The sequence below is a fragment of the Carya illinoinensis genome, chromosome 15 (genome assembly GCF_018687715.1).
Source record: "Carya illinoinensis cultivar Pawnee chromosome 15, C.illinoinensisPawnee_v1, whole genome shotgun sequence".
Classification (NCBI taxonomy): Eukaryota; Viridiplantae; Streptophyta; class Magnoliopsida; order Fagales; family Juglandaceae; genus Carya; species Carya illinoinensis.
Window position 1 is genome coordinate 2,045,234 of NC_056766.1, and position 19,694 is coordinate 2,064,927.

General features: G+C 34.2%; 3 protein-coding genes across 5 annotated transcripts; 2 read left to right on the forward strand and 1 right to left on the reverse strand.

The window, feature by feature from the left end:
* Nucleotides 1–363: 363 nt before the first annotated feature.
* On the reverse strand, nt 364–7,710 carry LOC122297064 (histone-lysine N-methyltransferase ASHH1). Of its 3 annotated transcripts, none has more exons than XM_043106859.1 (11): nt 7,553–7,710; nt 7,106–7,219; nt 6,667–6,731; nt 4,567–4,723; nt 4,296–4,382; nt 3,897–3,981; nt 3,723–3,816; nt 3,396–3,594; nt 2,847–2,881; nt 1,331–1,820; nt 364–807 (listed from the first exon to the last, which is right to left on the reverse strand). In XM_043106859.1, exons 2-11 carry the CDS (start codon nt 7,106–7,108, stop codon nt 538–540), a joined length of 1,485 nt encoding a protein of 494 aa, XP_042962793.1. In that variant the 5' UTR covers nt 7,109–7,219; nt 7,553–7,710; the 3' UTR covers nt 364–537. The 3 variants fall into 3 exon arrangements, with proteins under 3 accessions (XP_042962793.1, XP_042962796.1, XP_042962794.1); XM_043106862.1 differs by having other exon boundaries at nt 4,567–4,736; XM_043106860.1 differs by having other exon boundaries at nt 4,567–4,745.
* Nucleotides 7,711–9,773: 2,063 nt separating this feature from the next.
* On the forward strand, nt 9,774–14,728 carry LOC122297308 (protein S-acyltransferase 8-like). The gene is made up of 5 exons (XM_043107331.1): nt 9,774–10,188; nt 11,585–11,770; nt 12,778–13,077; nt 13,181–13,411; nt 13,876–14,728. The coding sequence occupies exons 1-5, from the start codon at nt 10,150–10,152 to the stop codon at nt 14,389–14,391; spliced, it is 1,272 nt and encodes a 423-aa protein (XP_042963265.1). The 5' UTR covers nt 9,774–10,149; the 3' UTR covers nt 14,392–14,728.
* Nucleotides 14,421–16,801, forward strand: LOC122296049. The gene is made up of 3 exons (XM_043105435.1): nt 14,421–14,541; nt 16,195–16,379; nt 16,481–16,801. Exons 1-3 carry the CDS (start codon nt 14,421–14,423, stop codon nt 16,799–16,801), a joined length of 627 nt encoding a protein of 208 aa, XP_042961369.1.
* The last annotated feature ends 2,893 nt before the right edge of the window (nt 16,802–19,694 follow it).

The following is a 19,694-nucleotide window of genomic DNA, read 5'->3' on the forward strand; positions in this document are numbered from 1 at the left end:
TTTGTAGGGACTTATCTCTAAATAAATGCCTATATTTAATACCTGATATTATATTGTCCCCAAAACATTTAGCAACGGTGATCATACAAGGACAACGATCGATCGATCGATCGATTGATATTAGACATGTACATTGCATTTGCATATTTAAGATAAGGAGATTCAGAGATTTTTGGGTTTTGAAAATTACCTACAAAAGAAACATACTTGGAACGATTATTCAAGTAGCATTAAAATTTGAAAAACCCTGTGAACAGGCAGGTCTATTATCTTTTATCAACTATTGTCCAGCCAACCTACTTAGAATTATACAACCAAAAAAAAAAAAAAAAAAAGCAAGAAGAAATAAGTGCAATATTGCCCTAGCTAAGTGATCTGTACCTTTTCCTAAAGACTTTTGAACAAGCTCAATTCATGAACAAAAACAAAAAGATCTGTACTTGAATGGTAATCAATAGTTCATCTTGTTTTTAATGGAAATTGTCTCTATGGGAATCATAATGGCAGGATAGTGACGTACCATTCAATAGACAGACATTAATTTGTTAAATGCATGATTCCATTTTCGCTGTCTCCTTCCGAAGGTTTTGCTTGGGTAATTGGCCTTTGGCGTGTGCAGACAATGTTTCTAACAATCGAGGAATGAAGATCAAATTCTGCCTTCAATTCTAAGCAACAAGCGGCTATCCACTTCTCTGCTACACTAGTAGCTACATTGTCTTGGTTGTCCCTCTCATGTTCTTCAATGGCAGGTCGTATTTCATTGTATAAGGAATCAAGCTCGGAGTTGGCATCGTTCTTTATTGCCTGCATGGAACCTTATCTATGTGAGAATAGAAAAATAACTGTCTCATGAAACAAATTGAGAACAAAATGTTTTGGTGCAGTGGAGGATAAAACATCCATCCATCATCACTGTGAGAATATGCCATTTAATCTTCTAGGTAACACATCAAACGGAAAATAATAATAAGATCATTCTACCTCACCAATTTCCATATATGCATGCAATGAAAGCAGAAGAAAACTGCATTTAGATGAAGCATTCAGAAGTTGAATCGCATTGCCAAAATAAGTCATTTAGTTTCATGCTACATTTTTATTTTTTTGACAATATGCAGAGCTTCAGATGCTAGTGGCGAATCTATCAATTCAATTCCTGAATCTACATTTCCACGGTAACAAACATATCAACACCAAATTACTATCGCAAACAACCCAAAGCCTGATCACTTTCTCCATGATTCTGAAGTAAAGAACTTAAAGCCAAAATGATTCACAGATCAGATTGCATAAACCAGGGTAAAAACATGAATATCAGTTTTTTTACCTCATTTCTTAGGATTTCCTCTTGCGCTTCCTTTGATGCAAAAAGTAGGGCAGCAGCTTTTGCATCAACTTGCTTTTGTGCAAGTTGTTTCGGCCTTCCATTGAAATACTGTTTTGACCTTTTGTTTGACAAGGACCCCAGACTTATGTGATAATTCCGGCATGCACTGTTACTTCGAATACGAGATATCATTGCATTTTTTTGTGAAAAGGCCTGTTGAGTATCTTGTGAATACAATTTAATCTCCTCACTTGCTTCAGCTTTTATTTCTTTCACGACATCTAGCATGGGAACCAAATCAGGTGGCTGGACAACAAGAGCAGTGTATTCAAATTGGTTCTGAGATCCTCCACTAACAGCCCTTGTCAGGGAATATTTATTTTCCCCATCAACATTATGTTCAGAATTTGACGAGTTCATGCTTTTGAGGAGCTTAGAGTAAGGCTCATCCTCTGCAGAATCATAAAGCGGGATTTTCTCAACTGAATACCTGCAACCAAAATAAATGTGGTAACACAAAAAGAGAGAAGGAAAATAGAAATCACAAAGATTCAACACACAAGAAACAAAAGGAAACACAGTATATCAGTTTACTGAATTCTTGAAGTTGGGAAGATATAGTCACTATGGTCAAACCACCTTTACTGGCCATCAAAAAGAAGGCAACAAACAAAAGAAAGAATCCAACACAAGTGATCAGGTCACAGGGCTGACATCTATACGGGATAATAACCAGAAATAGTTAATAATGCCATTGCTATAAGTTTTAGCTGAATTCTTTTTTTTGATAAGTAAAATAAATTATATTATCAAAAGAAGGCAATAGCCTGATACAAGATTAGAGACCACATCTAGGTATGAACAATGGATATAAGGAACTCATGTAGCCCCAAACCATTGAAATCAACCGCTAAGGTCCATGTACAAGTTTTAGCTGAATTCTTGGTCTATGAGTTTCAGATTTTCAATGAAGTTATCAAATTTTTGGTACAACTCTGATCAAGTCACTCATTGAACTGATGGCCTGTTCCTTTCTTTCAACATCATCTTCACAGGATCCTACAGTGATGACCGTTGTGGGTTGTCATGACCTTGGGTGATAGAGGTGGGAGGTTGAGCTGGAGAAAGATATTTTTCAATAAATTAGTGGTTTTGCTAGGTTTTTTGTATTTATTTTTTATGATAAGAAGAATATATTGATAAGCATAAGAATGGAGGTCATCTGACATATGCTATGTCAGCTTTAAGCCATATTAAGAAACAGATCGGAGGACCTGCTAGCACTAAGTTCAACTAAGGGTAGGTCACGTTTTAGGAACTAAAATAGCAGTTAAGCCAAATACAAAAACTAAATAAGGAGAAACAATGAAACACGATCACACCGACACACACACAACCAGACCAGTTGAGCAAGGCCCAATCACTACAATCCAGACTGTAAAAAGGAACTGACAGCACCCAGTACTTGGAAATGAACAAAAAAAATATGCATCATAAAATATGAAAAGTTCCTTGCCTCTCATCGTCATCTTCCCAAACATAAGTATCCTCCTGTTGAAGAAGTCACACAAAGCATAGATATAAATATATTAATTATCATGAAAAGTGGCAACAAAAGAAAACTGGTTCCCGCCTAAATAAGTAAAGAAAACAGTAATCCATCAGAAGAACAACAATTGGAAAATGCCAAAACAGTTCAAACAACAAGAGATCATTGGGAAATGGCAATGATGCGACCTTTAGTTACTATTGCTCTTTCTGGCACTAAGAAAACTTTATTCGTGGGTACTATGATATTTCCTATGCTTGTATTAGTAGTTTACTCAGCACCGCTTCCAAATGTTCCTCATTTCTATACTCTTTCTATTTGATTTTCGTTTTTTTTTTTAATTTCTGCTAAGTTGCTTCATTGTCTGTTCGATACAACAGAATGAAATTGGCCAATTTCCAACTTAACCAATCTCCAAATATATGACCTAAAGTGAATGTGCACCTTCACTTTTCTACCAATTAAGGTATCTTTAAAATCTCAAGTCAGCACTTCAATTACTTCATCCAAATTTACCAGAAAACCACGAGATTTTGCCCCAAGAAATCCACAACAGCTTGCTGCACCACAGAGGCAGCGAACCTTGGCACCACCATACCATTCAAAATTGTAGTCATATCCTAATTCTGTTCCTTTGGATATATCTTCTTTTGCAAATATTCCAACCCTTACTTCCCCCAACACGGTCCATTTCCTTGTCTCACAATTCGGTTGGCTATAAACATGAAGAAAGAACTTAGTCAATATGAAATTCAAGCATAACAAGCCATATTTTTCTATTTACATATTTTATGAACTTAAACTTGTCTCATAAGAAAAAAAACTTGGTCTCAAGTGGCTAACCATGAATGATTAATAAACCTAGCAAGGCTTCCCTTTTTAGTAGCATCAATAGATTCAGAAGCATTTAGAGAAATGATAAATGCATCCTTGAGACCTGCATCAATCGACATGATGGTAAATTGGGATTTCAGATAGAAGTAATATAGGCATGTATAAGATAAATTTATGCTCTACCCTGAATTTCATAAGCTTGGGATCTTTGCTTGGCTTCTTTCCATGATATTACTTCTCCACAGTATTCAATGATAAACTGTCCTGCCTGAATTGGATTAAAAAAAAAAGTTAACGAAAAATTATAATCATAAATCTACTCTATCAATCCCATGCTAACGAGTTAACAATGCAGATCATGCTTTTTAATATTTGTAAGTTCTGTCATAAATGAGGTCAAAAAGGTGCCAGATGAACAATACGTTTTTTAACAAGATATACTAAGCAGGAAAAAATGTCACGTCTTTGTGAATAATATAGGTAGGCTGATATGAAATGAATGTTAGAATAGCAGATATCGGGCAACTGATGAATGCCTATTATGTGATTGCAAAAGCTTGCATGAGGTTAGCATACTACAACCATTATATCCTCATCAGCAAGAAGACCCCACCCTCGGCCTTGAGTTTTAAACAACCTTGTTCGAGCATATTCACATTTCTGAAATCTCTGTAACATGAAAATAAAACACATAAAAAGGATCAAATATCAGAATCATCATAATTAAAAAGGAAACTCAAAGAATACTTACTTTGAGCATGTTATTCTCCTAAAGTTTGCATAAAAAAGAAGACATTACCACAATTAAGGAGTTGTATGATGTACATAGACATGAAAGGCATCCCATAATTACCTGATTCCTGCAGAAGACACCACAAGGGCAGTAACCAGGAGTGCATTCTGTGCTGGTTAGTACATTCCAGCAACTCTCCCCACATGCACTATCAGGATAATTAGCATTATATTTGCATTCACAGATAGCAATATCCTCCTCCTTTTGCTTCTTGTGCCTAGAAAAAAAAACTTGGCATCCTATAATTATTATATAGATACTTATAAAAATAAAATAAAAATTATTATATAGACAAGTGACAAGTCTTTATATTATCATTGAATTAATAATATTTTTTTTTGTAAGTATCATTGAATTAATAACATTAAGTTTTTGTAAATAAATTTATAACATTAACAAACATATTAAAAAAAAAAAAAACATTAACAAACATGTTAAAAACTAACATTCACCACTCATGATCCTCCCCCACTTTCTCTTTTTCAAGTATTTGTACAAATTCACAGAATTCTGCAGTATGGTTGTTTAATAAGACAGGTTGCTGCTGATAACACAAGAATACCTTCTGAAACTCCTATTCTTAACTGGTAAACGCAATTTCTTCATAATTACAATTGCTGTTATTTGTATTATTATTATTCACAGTTGAAGATAAGCTTAGCTAGATATGAGAATTGAGGTGAGATTTTCTTCTTAACAATGAAAGAGCTGTTAGCAGACACATCCATTCATGTGCAAATAACTACATGTAAAGAGACTCAACCATTGATTATATTACTAAGACCAATCCAAAAATTAACCAAGGACTCATTTGCCATACACTTTGATTGAGTGCGTGGTTCACAAAGGATTGAAGCTTAATTTTCAAGTGTGCTACATTTAGTGCTCCCCTAGATAAATTTTCCTTTGCAAAAGGAACTCAATTTAGAAATCTCATATCAAGATATATATACATATATATGTATATATATATAAGAATCCATTTTCTCAAGAAAACACTAGCTGCGGGTAGAAAATAGATGATATCATCTAAAACAACTCAGCATCTATTAATCACTTGACCACAGAGTAAGACGTGCTAAAGTGGACAATATGTTCACTTCTTTTATAGTTATAAGTTACAAGAGAACCCCACAATATGTCCTCATAGTTAACAAAGCCTTTATGTATATCTCAATACTCCATAGAGCATCCCAAAACTTCCATGATGATTCCCTAGTAAGAAGAGGAAACTGTGAAGTATATCGCAACAATCCCAAAAAGATGGATATGCCATGGCGTCCTAGAACCATTTTAAGCCAAGACTGACCCCGCAAACGACCACGAATGGTCCACAAACATCTTATTATGAATGCCTGGAAAAATTCTTTTAAGAGGGAACAGAGATTACATCTCAAAATGAAAAATTAAAATGAAAATCATCCAAAAGCAGCCAGTTCACCAGGAAAGAACCAGTTGTAGGTAGACATCAAGTAAATCAAAATACTTATGCTAAAATCTCACCTAGCCCATAAAACATCAAGTTTGAACCATGTTTATACCCTACTTCTCTCAAAAGCTCTAAGTTATTAGCTAATTTTTGGGACAAGTAACAAATTTTATTAGAGTTTTAAAGGGGTGTAAACTTTTTTTTTTAAATATATAAGTAATGCAATTTTTTTGCAAGCACAGAGGGACTCAACCCTAGAGCGTTAGGAGCTATTTTCAGCAGACCTACAATCATCAAGAGAGCTGAACATTAGCTTTTAGTTCTGCTGACGTCCTCTCACAGACCTTCAAAAGGATTGCAAGCCTAGTACATAGAAAATATTAAAAATAAATAAATGATGCCCTAATAAATCTCTAGTACTTCCTTTGAATCATCCATGGATATATGCCATTTCCCCTCCCTCTCAGTCTCATACAAATATGTATTTATTTATTCTTCATAAGTAATAATTTTATTGATATAAAGATAGGCATAGCCCAGGTGCACTGGAAGTGTACATGTGAATACACCTATTTAAGAACCAAATGTGTATTTATATGATTTCTCAAATAGATAACTATGCCTCACTTGCAAGGAAATAAGAAGTAAGTAAATAATTGGTCAACAGGACATATTCAGCAAAGAAAACCTTAAGAAGAAAGGAAACCAAAAACTAAAAAATGAAATCTTACTTTCGATATGAGAAATCATTTTGATTGATTTCAATATATTCTGGCAGATCTTCAGTGTGTTGGTCCTTCAAGCAAAACATAGTCCATGTTACTTACGTAAGTTCTGGAAATAGGAACAAATAAGGGGAAAAAGGCCTCCCATTGGAGCTAGAAACTAAAAAATATTATTTAGTGAAGTGGAACTGAGAGCATAAACAAGGACAGACTGACATTAAGTTCAATGATAGCTACACAATATCAATAAGGAGTGCATACATTGTACTTTATAAAATAAATGAATAAATTAAGATGTATGAAACCCCATATTCACAAGTTAAACTTAGAAAGTGTAACAAAATCGCACACAACATGTTTAAGCTACATTATAAAAAAAATTAAGAAAAAGTACGTCCGGAAAACTAAAAAAGTTTCAAGCATATAGCAAAAATGAGTAGCATACCATTGAGATTCCAAACAGAATCCTTAGACAACGAGCATCACTTCGGCTGGTTAAGCAAATGCAGAACTACAACCCCTTACTGCCTTACAAGCAACACCGATACCTACTAAATATCTGACACATCAAAATCAAGAAACACATGATTAACATTCAAGTTCTTCATACTTTAAATTTCAAAATCGAAACACATGCAGTTCTCGTATCCTCTCCAGATGATGAATGATCATTCTCCAGTAAAATCAAATACTGAAAATAAAGGGATAAATGTAGAGTCATCACCAGCAAAAATTAGCCAGTTTTATGCTATTTGATAGGTTTTATAACATACTCTCTAAAAACAAAAGGAAAAAGTTACGCAATGTAATTAAGACTGAAAGAAGATTAGCTAAATGATTGGAATTTCGATGATTTTAAGATCATAAGATGTAATGGAGATGAGAAACTTACGTGCCCGTAAAGCTGAATTGCATAAGCAAGGGTTTATGGGATTCCCAATTCGCCTGCGCAGAGAGAGAATGGGAAGCAAAAGTTGTCAAACGACGCCGTAGAGAAGCTTGAAGAACGACTCGCCGTTAGTCTAGTGTTGGTAGGCCGCATAGTGGGATTCGAATTTCGAACCGTGCAGTCCCTCCAAGAGTTGGGCCTCATTCTATTATCTAGGACATCATCCTCCAAATTATAGAATCAGTCTTGAGTTTGAAATTTGAATATATATTTTATATTCGTTGATTGATTGTCGATGGAGTTTTATTATATATAAATATAGTCACGTATTAATTTGTGTATTAAAATTGATTTATTCATATTTAAAATTTAAATTAACACTATTTTTAATATTTTTTTACTAATCACATCATATTAGTGTACAGATTAGTGTACAATTGTGTTTGCAACTATACTTTTACTTGTCGATGAGATGATGAAAATATCATTGATAATAAAAGTGACGACTAGCTAAAATATCAAATTTAAAGTTGTGACCAATAATAAATTGATAATAAACTAAAACCAATAAAGGGCTAACAATAAATCGAAAAATTGAACTGACAATGGGCTATATATGACCTTGATTAACTATAAGACCATAATCAAAAGAACAAAATTGGGTTTGAAGCTTCAAATAATACTCACAACTAATAAAAGAATACTTCGAATATATGGATTTCAGATGAAACAGAGTTAAAATGGTAATGAAGATTTTGCGAGATGTAAAGCTAGTGAAATAACTTTAAAATAAATAATCTATACCATCAAACTTAGTATTAGCCAATGACTCTTATAGCTTATTATAATATAAAATAATATGAATAAAAGAGAATTGACAGCTACATATTTGCTATTCTCAAATGTGACAAGTTTGATGGAATATAAAAAAATTGGTTCCTATTTATAGAGAAATTACATGAAGATGAGATAAAATAAATATCTTTAAAAATCAAATATTTTTGATTTGATAATTATGAAAACTAAATCAGTAGATTTGGTAATTATGTAATCAAATGAAGATAATAACCAAAGTCAAATTATTGATTTGGTTTAATCAAATTGAAAAAGTAATGTAGTAATGTGGTAATCAGTCAACCAAATATCAATCATGATGCATCCTTATAAAGTCTATGGTATTGATTTGTTTTTCAAATTAACAAGTGACAATTGTTTTTAAGGCATTCAGATAGTTGTAGATAGGAAGTAGTTGTTAGTTAAATCATGATTTTTTTTTTTTTTTTGGTTCCAAACATTGCAATTGTTGGCTCATGAAATCATCATAGATCATAAGAACTTTATTTGCCTAATCATATTTTGATGCTCATCTAGTGCATTTCATTAATACTAATACTTGGCAAGACAAAATACACAAATTATACTAAGGTGCAGTTTGGATAGTGAGATAAGATGAGATAGTTTTAAATAAAAGTTAAAAATTGAACAAAATACATGAGCTCGATCTCGAGAAGAACAATTTTTTTTTCATTTATTTATTTATTTATTTTTAAAAATTCATAACATACTAAAAAATTACTTCTTTAATCACAAAATAAAAATAATAATAATAATAATCGGGACCTAATTGGGATCTATTTGTCGGTGAGTGTAGTATTTTTAATAAAATATTGTTAGAATATTATTTTTTAATATTATTATTATTTTAAAATTTAAAAAAATTGAATTATTTATTATATTTTATATAAAAATTTTAAAAAATTATTATAATAAAATAAAATGAGATGAAACTATTTCTATATCTAAATTAAGCGAAAAAAGACTCATGCAACACATGAAAAATGCCTAGTCGAGGGTATTTCAAAGAATCTAACAATTGGGCAAAGGCACTGTTTTTTTTTTTTTTTTTTTTTTTTTTCCTTTATTTTTTGGCTTTTTTATTTATTTTATTTTTCTCTTCATCCAAAACTACAAAAAAAAAAAAAAAAGAAAAAGAAAAAAACAACAGCTAGGCTGTCTTTGATCTCCCAGATGTTTTGACCAAAATATTCACATATTCCCCTGCATACCCAACTGAGATCTTGCCACGTCACTAAGAACATCAGTTTTGATGACGTGGCAGGATCAGAGCAGAAAAGAGAAGTTTAAAATGGGGGGTAGATTAGACATTTCAAGAAGTTAATCAATTTCACTTTTTAAGGACCTGAGGAAAAGTGGGGGAATTTCATTTCCCCATATATCACACTATCACAGTGTGGAACATTTTCCCTACAAAGGCATCTCTCTCTCTCTCTCTCTCTCATCTCACGCAAAGGGAAAAAGAGACGGCACGCTTCCGAAAATTCCAAACTTTCAAACCGCCATCTCAGTCTCAGATATCACCCTCTCTTCCTCTCTCTCTGAAATCTTAAAGGAAACCCTCGAAGAAGAGGGCCCTGGTATGAGCCCCAATATATATTAACACCTCAAAAGCACGGCAAATCGAGTGTGGTTTCAGTGATTTGGAGGAGGGGAGTCCAAATGCGAGTGAGATGAACAACCACATGTTCCAAGTCTTCGACTCTGTGCCCGCGTGAGTGTGACTAACAGCGTGCGATTCTCTCATGGCAAAGCGCGTGTACGAAACCTGGAAAGGAAGTAATGTAAGGCACTTGTTGCTTTTTTTTACCGTTTGCATTTGAAACTTAAGCTTGTTTTTTGCTATCTCGGTGTGAAAAAATTACTGGGTCTTCGTTGATTCTGTTATTTTTTCGGTGAATGTGCGGAACTAGGTTTGTTAATTTTGATGAATTCATCTGCGGAATTGGGTTATTAGGTCGCTTCTACTTAATTCCGTGTTTTTTTGCTGATAAAATGGAAGTTTGACCGTACGTATTAGCTATATCATCATCAGGTTTTTCTTTTCAAGAAGATGAACTCGACGTGTTATGCTTAGTTTAGTGGATTTGGGTTGGCGGTAATGGAAATTTTAAGCTTAGAATCAGAAATCCTTTTCGAAAAGTTTATTTTATTTTCAACACCCTTAGGAACTAATGGAGGTGGCAAGAGCTGGTTTGGAGGAAGAATCCAGTGAGCAAGAAAATCGATGAAGATACTTCATTATGGACTGATTTTCTTTTCTTAATTTTGTTTACAGTTTGACTTGGGATCAACTTGGGTTCGGTGGTCAAAGGACGCATCATAGAAATTATCTTTGATTGGTTAAAAGATTCATCTTTTAACTTTTTAAGTATCTTGTTATCTCACCTGATTCAAAAGGGTTGTATGTTGGGCTCAATTTCAAGACACACGGATGCTTATGTTTAGGTTTGCAGAGATGTCTAGTAAGTCCATCGTGCTCACTCTTCAAAAAAAAAAACTTTCTATTTTTGCACTGGTGGTTATACTTCCCCTAACCCCTAACTTCCAGCTGTAATGTTATGCTTGATTTTGGGTGTTTATGAAATTATGAGTACTATGTGGGTAAGGGCATTTCGCATGAAGCTCCCAATGTGTTATTTGTTGCAAAAATGTATTTTTGAGTGGTTGCGATATTGCTTTGTTTCACATCAAGGCAGAAAGTTGAGGGTGAGTGCATCAGTCCAATCCTGTGATACTTGACTTTCATCTTCCTTGAACCTTTGTAGTTTCATACTAAACAGGACCATGTTTAATAGCTTCTGAAGGTTTCATATTGGTTAATGCAGTCTCCACATGCTATTCATTGTAGATAAGTGAAATTGTCATCTAAAAGGGGAAAAAAATGGAGGTTGCTTGAAATTGGGTAGTATACCCAGGTAAGGCTCGTGGGTTGAAAATTTAGAGAATTTTTTATTGGAAATCCTGGGTTAGTAATATAATTGAAAGGCTATTTTTTTTGTGGGCATACTTATGTGAGATAATTTACCCATTCAGTGGGATGATATGCCCAGGTAAGTTCTCTCTCACTCATCTGTCTCTCTAAATGTTCTGTTGCATTTGTTTCAAAAGATATGGCTTTATGAATGTTATGTTTCCATTCAATTTTGTATTTAAGTATTTATCGTCTACCTTTTGCAGAAGTTCATCCTTGGTGGGAGGTTGATATTTGGACCTGATGCTAGATCACTGCTTGTTACGTTATTGCTTATTCTTGTACCAGTTATCATATTTTGTGCATTTGTTGCAAGGCATCTTCGGCATGAACTTTTGCAGCATAATGTGGGATATGTGATCCTGGTGGTAGCGATTGTCTTCACTATCTACGTAAGTCTGCTCAATCTCTTATTTACTTGCCACCGAACATTTTCATGTTATGATGTGAATTTGTTTGATCGCATGTTTTGGTATATGTTCATGTTCAGATGGATGACCAATGCTTGTGCAGTCATTAACAGGCACATAATACTTAAGTTTTGCATTGTAATCTTATGATCAAGACAAGTAACAAATTTCATTATTAGGTTATCTGACCTCACTGATCTAGAGAACACGTTACATCCAAGTCCCAAGCCCAAAGTGCAACATATCTGGCACTAGAGTCAGTAGAAATGTGTCATGTAGTTGATGTTATTGTGATGCTGTATTTTTTTGTCAGCTGATCATAAACCGTTCCATACCCATTGAGTTTCTTACAACTTTATTTCTGCTCGTTTTCTCAAAATATTTTCTTGCCAAGTCATTTTCCCTTCAATTGTGACCAAAAAAAAGAAAAATATGTAGGTCCTAAGTCAGCTGTCGCAACACTTTGGAGTGTAAATATCACAATTGGTGGTTGAAACCTGATTTTACTAACCTTCTAATGACAAATTGATTATTCATATTAGTTGTTTTTCCTTTGGGGAGAGTTGGGTGTTCTTGTATAACTTTAAGTTTAATATTAAGGTACCAATTGTATTTTTCCTTTAAAGAGTTACAACAAACTACCTGTCAGCGTGCAACCTAGTAGTCAAAAGGATGGCTTTGGATGAGCTGTAGTCTCAAACATCCTGGGTTTGATTTCGCACTAGGAATTCCTCTGATTATTTGATACATGGTTTTGGTGGATGGTATCCGGGGTTCTTCTCTCCAGGGGTGGGTTTAATGAGCACAGATTTGGAAAGGAGTTATAACAAATCTCTTCATCCTCTGAGATGTATTTTTTCTTCATTTTACTCTTATTATTCTAATTTCTAGGTTTGAACTATCTCTTGGATAGGTTCTAAAAGTAATTTCCTCATTATTGATTTGTTAGGTTTTGGCATTGCTTTAATATTCTTTGTTGATCTTGATAGGTCTTGGTACTTCTTTTTCTTACTTCAGCCCGGGACCCAGGTATTATTCCACGTAATTTACATCCACCAGAGGAAGAAATTCGGTACGACTCTTCTTACGACATTGGGGGACGACAAACACCAAGCCTTCAGTTCCCTCGAATAAAAGAAGTAACGGTCAATGGCTATACTGTGAAGGTGAAGTATTGTGATACCTGCATGCTATATAGACCTCCTCGTTGCTCCCATTGCTCCATTTGCAATAACTGTGTGGAGCGTTTTGACCACCATTGCCCTTGGGTTGGCCAATGCATTGGTCTGGTATGTTGTTTAACATTGAAATCAAATTTATTTCACTTATGAGATCTGTACTTACACCACTATTTTTTTCATAATGTTGTGTTCCTGGCCCCTGTTTGTGCAGCGCAACTATCGTTACTTCTTTATGTTTGTTTCTTCTGCAACTCTTCTTTGCATCTACGTGTTTGCCATGTCAGCTTTGTACATCAAGGTTCTGATGGATGCTGATGGCACAGTCTGGAAAGCAATGAAAGAATCTCCTGCATCTGTGATACTAATGGCCTATTGTTTCATTTCTCTGTGGTTTGTCGGTGGACTTACTGGCTTCCATTTGTACCTTATTGGCACAAACCAGGTCGGTTATTATCTTTTGTAAATTTGTGCTTTTAGCATGATCCTTTGAGCAATTCAAGTTCCATGTTAGGCTCAGCTCATTCAATTAAGGATTGGAAAAGGTTTAGTACACCAGAAAAAGAAGAAACAGTGTAGAAAAGAGAGGAAATTGATTATCTCATTTTATGTATGATCTGAAAAGGCGTGTACATTGAAAAGGCAAAGTGTATGGAAAAGAGAGGAAATATCACCTTATCTGAGTATATAACTTTTTAAGACCTTGTTTTTAACTTTTTTTTTTTGGGCGGGAAACATTTGAGTGTGAACTTTATGAGTTTGTGGCCAATATACAAGAAATATGCATATTTAGTTCCAAGTAGCTTTTGATCATTATTATCAACCTTTTCTTTCGTTGAAATGAAAGATTGGCAGCATTGTTTACCATATGGGTTTTACCAGCTTGATTAATTGGTTGATGTTGTTCAGACTACCTATGGAAATTTCCGGCAGAGAGCAGACAACAGGAGAAATGTCTTTGACCAGGGTTGTTTGAATAACTTTCTCGAGGTATTTTGCACAAAAGTGAAGCCCTCAAGGAACAACTTCCGGGCTTTTGTTCAAGAGGAGGTACAAAGGCCTACCCCTTCGCCTGCCCCTCGGGATGGAGTAGCAGCAGAGGATTTAGGTGTGGATGCTCGTTCAAAGGTAGAGGATGATCTAGATATTGGTGAAGACCTATTGAAGATCTCCCAGCGTCGTAATATTGATGAACTTGATGAAGACATACGCAGCAGAGGGAGCAATGGACCTCCAAATAATATCTTGGATGCTGATTCAGTTTTGGGTTCGGATCATCGAGCTCCTACCATTCAGTCTGATGCTCGTGATCACTCAAGTTGGGGAAGAAGAAGTGGGAGCTGGGAAATTGCCCCAGAAGTCTTTGCAAACTCCAATGTCACTGAAAGTAGAAGTTATGTCGCCGCAAAGGAAGCACGTCAATGATAGGGTAATTTGTTTATTTGAGTGTGAGCATGACCACCACTTGGGTGATGTGTGATTACTTTGATGTTCTTTTCCTTGTTTGGGAGGGAGCTGAGATTGATGAGAGGTTTACAATTATGCCAAGGGGACTCCAATTTACCCACCTTTCAGGTATAGGACATCTATTTCTTAATGTGGGAATGGTAGCTTTACTATTTTTCAGAAAGCATATAAATGTGTGTAATTGTTTGAGAGATGAGGAGAAAGTGTCTTTTGCCATTGTTCCTTTTATTCTTTTTCTTATCCATGGATATTGTGTATTTTGCTCTTTTGGATCAATTCTCGAGTTCTGGCTTTATTCTTTTGTGTAAATAAAACCCACAGCATTGAACTTGAAAGTAAATTCCTCATTTCAAGCCGTTCAGTTTATAATGAAGATTGATCAGTACCTGCATTCTTGAATTTTCATTGCAGACATTGATCTCTCCGCAAGTAGTTTTGCCGCCATAACCCGTATATGTTTTAGTGATGGAGACTAAAGGTTTTCTTGGAGAAGAAATATTTTATTTTATTTTCACCTTCAGTCCAAAGTTATAATTTAGAATATTTTTTATTTAATAAATTAAATTATTTCTGCACATATTCGACTAGTAGTAAATAGGGAAGAAGGTGCACATTCTAACATAAATCTAGAATACATGTAATGACTTAGGGATCCATATGTAAACATAGTATAGTTTGTAAAATGTCACAATATTTTCAACCTAGTAAGAAACGACGAAGTTGGAAGAGATCAATTGTCATGCAAGATTAATACCCTAAATTAGGTGATAATTAAATGCTGATGATCAAATTGAAATTAAATATAATAATTCAAATTTTAATTAAAAATTCAGTAGAGGAACTTATATATATCTTAAAACGATGATCATGATGATCATAACCCTAGCTAGCTCATACAATAATTACATGGCGCTATCCTATATATATAAACACATGCAGCAATGAACAACTTTTTGGTATTTTTAGGATCGGATCACTAGTAATTAATTCAGCTCATCCCACTAAAACAAAGAGATCAATGAAGACAATATGTGTAATCAAATAATGGCAATTGAGCTTTGACAGATGATTGTCCTAAACTGGCTATACTATGAACTGCTAGTTCAACTATTAATTTATGGGAAATACTTTAGGTACAAAGAGATTATACAAAAGTAATCCTATAAATTGATGTGGCTTAATGTGGTTAGTCAGATTGTAAAGTTGTTTTTATTATAAAACAGATCCAATAGATCATATGAATTCACATCAGTTTGTAAGATTATTTTTGTGTGATTCATTTGTAGATGTAGCAGTATTTTTTATTTATTGTCTTAAGCTGTGTTTGGTTACGCAGTTAAGATGAGATGAGATATTTTGTTAAAAGTTGAATAAAATATTATTATAATATAAACTTTTAATGAAATTTTTGTTTTGAAATTTAAAAAAGTTGAATTGTTTATTATATTTTGTATAGAAGTTTGAGAAAGTTGTAATAATTATATGATATAAGATGTGAAACCAAACCATCCTAATTAATGAACTATATATTCACCTACACTAATTAATGAACCTTCCTAATACAAACCCATGCAAGACTTTCCAAACTCTTTCTTAATTTTGACTATAAAAAGAGCCAGCCACAGCCCCTCCGATCCATCAACCTCAACAGGTGCAACATCAATCTCCATTGCAAGATGCCATTAATGGATTCCCAAGGTCGTTTGGTATTAGGGTTAGCCATAATTTCCATGCTCAGCTTATTTTTCTACTCCCCTTTAGGAACGAATGCAGCAACCGAATTAGTCGAATGTGTTTGCAAGGAAGCTGTAGAACGTGACACCAAAGGAATTGTAACCTATGACAGCTGCTTGGAAGCTTTGGAATCTGATTCCCGAACTCGAACAACATCGAATCTCAAAGCTCTTGCTAAAATTGCTCTGGAATTAGGTCTAGCCAATGCAACAGTAAGCGAGGCGTACGTTGATGCACTACAAGAAAAATGGTCTTTTGCGGTTAATTTATAGTGGTGAAAAGACTATTAGCAACCAATTTTGGTTGCTAATAGTCTTTTCGCCGCTATAAATTGGCCGCAAAATGCCATTTTTCTTGTAGTGATGATTTGCTCAAGAAAAACCGCACTAGTGCACCCCTCGAACAGTGCTCCTCTTGGTACGACTCAGCGGTTGGATCATTCCGAAGTGCACTCGGAGAGTTAGACGATGACGTTGATGTTGCCAGCTATGACGTGAGAATCGCCGCCGACGATGCCAATCACTGTGAGGATGCTTTGGCTTCCGGTGGGTTTAAAGTTCCGTCGATTTCGATAAGAAACGATTACATAAAGTTATACAGTTTCATTGGGTATGTAATCATAGATAAGCTCTGATGAGTTCTAATTTCTAGTTGGAATAATAAGGCCAATATATAGCCTACTCTAGATGATCTATATAAGTCGAAAACTCCTTTTATACTTCATTACAAAGCGGTTTTCATCTCCATTATTATGTTATGCTTTTCTTATTTTTGGGGTTTTGCAAATCATATATATATGCATGGTGATGATCATCATGGCCGCGGGCAAAACTTGGTTACGGCCAGCTTCCTAGTTAGTGGGGTTGAAAGGTAGCTAGGCTAAGATCATCATATATATATATATATATATATGGCGGGTTGGGATATTGGAGAAAGGTATTAAAAAAGGGAGAGATCATAAATGGCTCGCAAATCCTACAACATTTGCAGTATATACGTACATGAATCAGCAAGAGTGGTACTGAAGATATATTCTTTAAAAATGATCTGTTTGCAGGTTGGTGGAATATATATACATGATGATATATACATTAATGAAATCTAAAACTGAGAAATGAGATGGATTAATGCAAATCTGGAATGGTGCTATGTCCTAATTGTAAACGTACATGAATTAGCTGACAAAAGTGATCTGGAGTACTGATGAGTGGAGGCCGGGGAATAGAATAATATGCATGGGGAAACAAATATATATGGAGAGTCTCTGTGTCCCGGGGCAGTCGTATATACAGTTGCTAGCATTACCAGCTGCTACCTCCATGAGGAATATATCCAAAGGAGACGTACAGTTTGTCACCGACTCACATATATACTTTGGAGTACTTGTTCATCCTCGATTGATCAGAGATGTTTGCATGTGCATGCGTAGAATCGAAGTGTGGCAATAATAAGCTCTGATAAAACTTAGAAGGAAAAATTCCCATGTTTACAGTCAGTTTAAATTAGGATGCATCCTCCTCCACAAAACCAAGCTAAAAATTAATTGGACAAAGAAGCTGCTAGCTAGCCCACATGATAAACTTCACAAAATGGGGTTTAGACCCATAATTAGAGTTTTTGACTGAACTCTAGGACGAACTAGATCAAGTAGGTAGTGAGAGAAATATATATAAACAAATGAAATGGACCCACCATGCATGCACATAATATCATGCTAATTTCCCAAATTAATAGCAATAAGTATCTAATAAATATTGCTATGGAATTGACCTACTTAATGGTTCAAAATCAAAGGTTACATAGCATACTAATTTCCTTATAAAAGAAGATCAATGATGATGGAAAGAAGCCCCGGCATTAGCAACCACCGACCTCAGCAGAGATCAGTACAGAGACAATGGCGTCTCCGACTCCGAGTCATCATGCATGTAATATTATTGTTGATCTTCTTGGATTAATGCATGCATTTACAAGCATTCATGATGGGCGTTTTCTTGTCTCTACCAGTACTACGTACGTAGATTAATATATGCGATCGAAGCAATTTAAAAGAAAATATCAAATCTAATTAAACAGCTTATAATGCAATATCCCTTAAAATATCAGTGTACGTACATGACGAGGAGCTAGATCCCATTGTTTGTAGAAAACTTTGGGGTTCCATGCTCGATCTTGTACATTGGTGGTTTTCACATTGTCAAATTTCAACTGAACCATGCATATATACACACACACACACGTTTTAGGTCATGATCAATATTTGAATGTACGAGTTAAATACTGCCGCCATACTTTCCTTTATTCATCTAACCCGCCAAATATTTTCGTTTGGACAAGTAAATTCCGTTCGAATGGTAAATTCAAATATCAAAATTAACTGTTCAAACGATAACTCAAATTCTCATTATAATTTTATAACTTAACCTGCCAATTTAATATTCAACAGTTCCAATTAACTATTTGAAGGTTCACTTTAATTTGAATCACACGTTTAAGTATATGTTCGAATGATTGTTCAAATAAAGACATTTGTTCATTCTAATATATTCTATTCGAACGGACAATTACATATTCAAACAGATAACGACATTGGTCTAATTTTTAAGATGAAATATGATTTTTATCTCTAAAGTCATATTTTGAGACGAATTTCATTTTATCTCAAAATAATTTTGTCTCAAAAGTCAAAATTTGTTATAGTGTATATATGTTATTAATGCTCGAGAGTTGGATCTTTTAATGCATATATGTATCCACGCATTAATTCGTACTATAATATTCCTTCTTCTTCTTCTTGTTTTTTCTTCAGAACTACATTATAATCAGACAATATGCATCTATACATATATAGACAGCGTCTAGTGGATTTTCCAAGAAAAGTACCTCCATTAATGCAATATTAATTTCTTTACGTGTGCCCTAAGAAAAGGAAAAAAGATTTCAATTACGCATGATTAAATTTCTTGGTAGGTGACAACTGATCATCTATATATATATATATATACACATACACACATATAAACATTAACCATTAAATATTTAATATATTTAAACACTTTTAAAAAAATAAAAAAATAAATTAAGATATTTAAATTTACTTTTTTAATCATTAAATTAGAAATATTTTTTTACACTTGAGCGATACCGCTCGGCGACTTGGTAGCTTTGTGTATATATATATATATATATAGTCAACTAGAGTAGTACTGCATCATCAACCTAGCTAGCTAGTAATTTGGTTTGGGTCATTTAATTTCCAGAGGATCATGAGTATCTGCCTGAAGTTTCATTTCCAAATGAAAGACAAGCAGCTTAAGTACGTTATCCCTGAAAACTACATATTGGTTACTTTTGATCAGCTCCTATCTTAGCAATAACTTTTGTGAATTGACATGGTCCTAATTATATTAGATCATGAATATTGACATTTTCCAGAAAATTAGGTTCCTTTATCATAAGCTTCACGCAATTTATCATGTGATGATGATCGATCTGTACAATGAAATATATATATTTTTTCACTACTT

Bases quoted from the DNA above. Each gene is read 5' to 3' on its own strand.
- LOC122296049 (XM_043105435.1), top strand. From the start codon at position 14,421: ATGACCACCACTTGGGTGATGTGTGATTACTTTGATGTTCTTTTCCTT. The intron at 14,542-16,194 runs GTATAGGACATC...ACTCCCCTTTAG, and splicing joins CCAATTTACCCACCTTTCAG to GAACGAATGCAGCAACCGAA. The intron at 16,380-16,480 runs GTAAGCGAGGCG...GGTTGCTAATAG, and splicing joins TAGGTCTAGCCAATGCAACA to TCTTTTCGCCGCTATAAATT.
- LOC122297064 (XM_043106859.1), bottom strand. The intron at 3,817-3,896 runs GTAGAGCATAAA...CGATTGATGCAG, and splicing joins CCAAGCTTATGAAATTCAGG to GTCTCAAGGATGCATTTATC. The intron at 808-1,330 runs GTAAAAAAACTG...GGTTCCATGCAG, and splicing joins AGGAAATCCTAAGAAATGAG to GCAATAAAGAACGATGCCAA.
- LOC122297308 (XM_043107331.1), top strand. From the start codon at position 10,150: ATGGCAAAGCGCGTGTACGAAACCTGGAAAGGAAGTAAT. The intron at 13,078-13,180 runs GTATGTTGTTTA...CTGTTTGTGCAG, and splicing joins TTGGCCAATGCATTGGTCTG to CGCAACTATCGTTACTTCTT. The intron at 13,412-13,875 runs GTCGGTTATTAT...GATGTTGTTCAG, and splicing joins ACCTTATTGGCACAAACCAG to ACTACCTATGGAAATTTCCG.